The sequence below is a fragment of the Danio rerio genome, chromosome 6, assembly GCF_052040795.2.
Source record: "Danio rerio strain M-AB ecotype USA chromosome 6, GRCz13ab, whole genome shotgun sequence".
Lineage (NCBI taxonomy): Eukaryota > Metazoa > Chordata > Actinopteri > Cypriniformes > Danionidae > Danio > Danio rerio.
Window position 1 is genome coordinate 49,912,078 of NC_141026.1, and position 6,467 is coordinate 49,918,544.

Genomic DNA, 6,467 nt, shown 5'->3' on the forward strand with positions numbered 1-6,467 from the left:
GTTGTCGCCGCGCGCGTACTGAATAGTGGTGTTGTCGCGCGAGTTCTTATCAGCTGTGTTGTCGCGCGCGTACTGAATAGCGGTGTTGTCACGCGAGTTCTTATCAGCTGTGTTGTCGCGCGCGTACTGTAAAGTGGGGATGGAGGGTATGTCGCGTCGCGGGGGCACTTTTGATCATTTTGGAAGGGAACTTTCTATCCAAGACTAAAAGGGCATGTGCACTGCACAGGTTGAGCCCTGTGTGTGCACGTGCCTGCAAGTTGGGGAATAGGACTAATAATCAGTCATGGGGACTGCAGAAACACAGCACACTGTTCAGATTGATGCAGACATGAGATCTCTATCTCACTCATGGTTTGTCCTCTTAAGTGGGGGAAAGACAATGCACAACGTTACCCACTTCGGTCAACCTGGGCCAAGTCATATCTCTCTGTCCCAGAAACCTCAGTCCCAAATGAGAGGGGTTTTTCTGTTGCAGGGGACATTGTAAATACCCAGAGATACCAGCTTTTACCAGATTATATTTATATGATAATTTTCCTTTAAACCCATCTCTATCTAAGTGAGTGAGTGATTAAATGTTGAATGTGATGAGTTTTCAACAATACTAAATTGAAACCTAATTTTTTTTACATGGTTTAATATTTTTTTGTTATTAAAATTGAAGTTCCTGTTTCAAAGCTTACAGATAGATGACTAATTTGTATGTCATTGACACTTTTGGCACTTTTTGGAGTATTTTCATAAGTTTTGTTTTTTCCTGTAAATGATTCAATAAATACCGTACCGTGACATTCATACCGAGGTATTACCGTACCGTGAAATTCTGATACCGTTACATCCCTACAGCTGAGACATTACACCATAATAATATATACATGTAATAACGAGCTATGGTCGACCCAAGCTTAAACAAACCATGTCGTTGTCATGATGATCAGCCACAAAGCCAAGAAGTAAAGAAGAACTACTACCCTGTGCCCCGTAGTTGTTTACAAGGCCATCTAAAGCACAAGCGATTTCACTTGTGCGTGCCTATATTTGAAATACCAAACTTCTTGAGCTGGTGATAATAACGTGTGTGTGATTATTGAAGTGCTTCTGACATCCGATCCTTTCAGAAACAGACAAACGCGAGAGTGAAGAGCAAAAAAAACAAAGGAAAAGCTCAACAAAAATAAGCAAATAATTTTTTTTCATCAACCTAAAACATGAACAAACTGCCATGTTTAACTATTATCATCATCACCTTTTGGACTATTATAAACTCGGAATGACGGAATTACTTTCTAACAGAGGTTACATGTGCTGGTGAAGATTAAAGACACAGATGAGAGATTACTGTGGGCTATATGTTGCGTATTGTTTCTGAACCCAAATGAGGACTTAATTTATGCTGTGTAGTTTATCTGTAATTGGCAACATTGGAGACTGTAAAGGTCTGAATGTGTTCATATATGTTGCATCTATTTATTTTATATATCTGCAGATGTTACAGTAGGCTATTTCGCACTGCTTCACATATATGTTGCATAATTGATCTGCAGTTAATCAAATCCTGTTTATAGAAAGTTTAGTAATGAACATTTATACACAAGTATTTATGTGTGTAAAGTGCTTCTCATATGATATGTGAACGACCCGTACAGCTTTACTTTGACATTTCCTTGAGCGAGAATGACATCAAATGAAATTTCTGTCATACTCACGCTTACCATTGGTACCTTTTTGCAGTGGAAATGCAAGCCTGATAAAGGTGACCCGTACCAACCCGTACCATACTGTACCCCTCAGCAGAATCGGGCCATTATACTAAAGTGCTCGACATACACGAGTTCAAAAACACTGGCAAAAAAACAAACAAACTCACAGGTATTTTAGCTGCATGGGAGGGAATGATCCAGCTTTAAGCTCGGATATAGAATTAGAGCTCAAGTCTAGACTTTCCAGTGATGAATATGGCAACAGCTGCTCCGCCACCACTTCAGAGATTCGGTTATGAACACTAAAAATAAACAACAGATGGTTACAGACGTCCCATAACAATATTCACAACCTATCACTTCTAATGAAATGTAAAATAGTAAACAAATCACGTAAACCGTTTAGTGTAAACAGTATTGTCAGTTATAAAGAGCCTGAAGGAGGAAACTTACAGTGACAGCACAGTGATGTTGGATGAGGCGTCTCCAAGAAAAGGCACTGCTGTAAGTTCATTCTGATTTATAGACCTAGAATCAAATAAAGCAAATTATTAAAGTCTACAAAAGTAATTTCTAGAAAGAAACAACAAAATAACATGAATGAAAATGTGTAAATAAAATAACTAAATGTTATCTGGGGGTACTCGCATGCAAAAAAAATAAGTATGGAAACAATCATTAAAATATTTAAAACCCGAGCAAGCTTCCTCGCATAAAAATGAAATCTCAAAAAGAAACCTCAAAACCTGATACACATCATTATGTGAAAGAAAGCTCACACTGCAACCTGTTGTGAACACACTCAGCACTGTTCATACGGGCTGTGAAATTAATAATTTTATTAATTCTATTCAAATTCATGCACTTCGTGAGCTCACTGCTTGACTTAAAGAGATTCTGCCATCATTTACTCACCGTTCGCTTGTTAAAAATCTATTTGAGTTTCTTTCTTCTGTTGAACACTAAAGAAGACTGTTTGAAAAATGCTGGTTGCCAGGATCCATCGATTTTCATATGAATAACTTTTGTTTTCCTACATTGGAAGTCGATGGATCCTGGAAACCAGCATTCTTCAAACTATCTTCTTTTGTGTTCGGCACAAAAAAAAAATGTCATAAAGGTTTAAAACCACACAAGGGAGAGTAAATGAAGAGGTAATTTTCAATTTTTGTTGAACTATTCCTTTAATTTAGTATTGCCTTCGTGTGATTTTTGATTCTATAAGTGCTGATAGTGATTAGCTTGCATTTCATCAATCACCAAGGACCACGGTTTCAGATTAAATCCGTTCTCATTTGGAAAAGTCACCTACACCTTGGATGGCCTGAGAGAGAGAACATTTTTGGGGTGAACAATCGCTTCATTACTGGTTTAATAACAACACATCTAAGTTTTTATTTCCCATTTGATGTGTCATAGTGAGATTATGGAACTTAAAAACACCAATATATAATATATGATATTTACATTTTATCATATTGATATCACATTTTAACACGATTAACCATCAAATTATCATGAACAGGATTAAACATGAATTTACTTTAATAGCAGTGCATTTTATTCAGTTTTTAAAATCATTTATTTAGAATAAATTACTATTAGTAAGAGAAAGCCATAGAAAATTGTGCATCAAACTGAAGTGTAATCACGTTTCTGCATTTATTGGAAGCAAATATTAATTTCTACCATTTTAATGACACTTGGGTTTTTGTTTTAGTATAATTACGAAGAAAAAGAAGTATCTTTTTAAGATTATTTCTTCAAGAAATCGTATGACGCTTAAAATGAAGGACGTAAACCACAATTTGACGAACAACTAGCGTAAACACTACTAAAATTGACCAAACTATCAATTTTCCACTAATTGGCTGCCACTATTATAATACATAGAGGTAAAGTTATTTTTTATTCACACATTCGGACTTTCTCCTTAATAATTTAATTTCAGAGAATTATTCTTTGCAAATTCTAAATAGAAAACTCTAAACATATATATTATAGGAAGCAAAGTACACCAGTCAAATATACAGCGCTAATGTTGTAAGTCATAAATGTGATTTCAGACATGCCATAATTTCCACTGAACGAATGTGCGAATATAAAAGCAACTTTACCTCAATGTATATTATTACTATGGTGCACATGTGCAGCTTCTGCAAACAGCTGGAGGCTGATCATCATCATCAGGGCATGTAAACAACATCTCGTCTGATAGATACTCACGCATGGGTGACCCAGGCTGGAGCTTCCAGAGCTGCTGCAGTCAGTCTTTTCCTATTACAATCCAGCAATTGTGCTGCTCCCGGACCACCAGAACACGAACAGGGAGAAGGGCAAGTGTCCAGGCCCACGACACTCACTATGAGCAGGAACAGGGCCTGGGGGATGGGCCTGCCCTCCGCCATTTTGAGCTTCTAGATCGCTAACGTTTGGTTTAAATTATGACATTAATAACACACAGAGACTAATCTGTGATTTAGAACATAGATATGATTTAGAACGAATCCGAATTGAGCTGAGAAACATTGCAAGAAGTTCATAAATTAATCCGGAGCCATCACTCGGTTCGTCCCTGCGAAATTCCCTTCTTCCGCTTCAATCTCTGCAGCTTCAAGGAATTTCCAAACGGAGCGTCAAACAAGCTTCGAGACTCCAAAACGGGGCTCAAATATTCCAGAAGAGGTCATGTTCTGTATGCGACTGCGATTTTGCTATTGGGATAAATGTGTGATATGGCTGGAAAATCGCATTTCCAAACATTGTTCCCCGACTTTTTTCCTTGGGAAAAACAAAAGCATCTTCTTCCGTTGACACGTGATACACCTCTCTGGTCACGTGGATATGGAGGACTCTAGTCATTGGCCTGTTGAATAGTCCGTCAAACTTGACTTCTTTTCAGATGAAAACTTTTTAAAAATATTTTGTTTTAAATATTATAATGGCCGTTTTTTATTGGCAATTGCAATTCTTATTCTTTCAAAATCAATGTTTTATAGAATTTAAAAATAAAGTTAAGCATTACACTGAGTCCATAGTAAAAACTATTCAAGTGCAATCATTCTTGTGATAAGCATGTTCGCCTCACAGCAAGAAGGTCGCTGGTTCGACCCTTGGCTGGGTCAGGTGACGTTTCTGTGTGGAGTTTGCATGTTCTCCCCATGTTGGCATGGGTTTCCCCAGGTGCCCCGGTTTCCCCCTCACAAGTCCAAAGACATGCACCAAACTCAGTCCTGGATGGCTGGTGTCCTGCAAATTTTAGCTTCAACTTGCTGCAACACACCTGCATGAATGTTTCTAGAATGCCTATAGAGCTTGATTAGCCTGCCCAGAAATGTCTAATGAAGTTGAAACTAAACTTTGTAGGACACCGGCCCTTTTGGGCACCCCTGCTATAGGTGAATTGGGTAGGCTAAATTATCTGTAGTTAATGAGTGTGTATGGGTGTTTCCCAGTGATGGGTTGCGGCTGGAAGGGCATCCTCTGCGTAAACCATGTGCTGGATAAGTTGGCGGTTCATTCCGCTGTGGCGACCTCTGATTAATAAAGGGACTAAGCCGAAAGAAAATGAATGAATGATTCTTGTGATATTATTTATATCTTCACTACTTTTATTTTTATTTTTTGTAATAACTATGTTACATGAAACGGGTTGACCTTCTGTAAGAATCAATCCCTGCTGAAAAAAGCTCTGCTTAAACCAGCCTAAGCTGGTTGGCTGGTTTTAGCTGAATGGCCAGCCTGGTTTTAAAGGGGTTTTGGCCATTCCATGCTTTTTTCCAGCAATTTCCAGCCTGGTCTTACATTCCAAGCTGGAAATGGCTGGAAATCAGACTGGAATGGCCAAAAACCCCTCTAAAATCAGACTGGTTGACCAGCTAAAACCAGCCAAGCTGTTTTTTTCACCAGGGAAGTAAATATTTTTTCTTATTTTAGCCACAGCTTTCTTTTAAGTTTGTTGGGCAGTTAAGTTTATTTCTTTTTAAAACAATAATTCTACTAAATTAGTTTGTGTGTGTTTCCTCCAGTTCCTCCGGTTTCCCTCACAATCCAAAGACATGTGCTATAGGTTAAATGAATAAACAAAATTGTCCGTAGTGTATGAATGTGTGTGTGAATGATTGCATGGGTGTTTCCAGTACTTGGTTGCAGCAGGTCGGGCACCTACTTTGTAAAACATGCTGGATAAGTTGGCGGTCCATTCTGCTGTGGCAACCCCTGATGAATAAAGAGACTAAGCTGAAGGAAAATCATGGAACAACATGAAGAAATTGAGTTACTTTTAAGTTTTTAAAAAATTAAGTGGATTAAACATAAAACAATTAAGTAATCACAAAAACCCTCAAGAATTGTGTTTTCTCAGCTCATTTTAAATAAGTAACTTGACCAAACAACAAACACTACTTTTAATGTAACATATTATAACATCCTTTCAGTTGCATTGCATCCATTTAATCACAATATGCATGATTTTCTTTTTCATTGTATAAAGTTAATATTAATATTAAATTGTACTAATAAAGAGGTCAAAGTCTACTCTGCACAAAATATACATGTATAATATAGTAATTTGAATTCATGTAGTATTTATTTAAATGTTATTCTTTCCTAACATCATAGCAGGCATAATTCCTGACATAATTGTTGAACTGATTAAAGAATAAATATAATAAACAGAGAATAAAAGAGCATTTAATTGTTTTCTATGAGTGAATCCTACAGAAACCATCTCAAATATGAAGTAATGAAAAGACTTTATTTATT

General features: G+C 37.1%; 1 protein-coding gene across 1 annotated transcript in view; it reads right to left on the reverse strand.

The window, feature by feature from the left end:
- Nucleotides 1-4,535, reverse strand: part of lrig2 (leucine-rich repeats and immunoglobulin-like domains 2) — a 31,092-nt gene extending 26,557 nt beyond the window's left edge. The window contains exons 1-3 of the mRNA XM_087257903.1: nucleotides 3,930-4,535; nucleotides 2,157-2,231; nucleotides 1,871-2,005 (exon numbers count right to left, since the gene is read on the reverse strand). Of these exons, the coding sequence (XP_087114029.1) occupies nucleotides 1,871-2,005; nucleotides 2,157-2,231; nucleotides 3,930-4,111 (392 nt within the window). The 5' untranslated portion in view covers nucleotides 4,112-4,535. The remainder of the gene's footprint in view (nucleotides 1-1,870; nucleotides 2,006-2,156; nucleotides 2,232-3,929) is intronic.
- Between the last annotated feature and the right edge of the window lie 1,932 nt (nucleotides 4,536-6,467).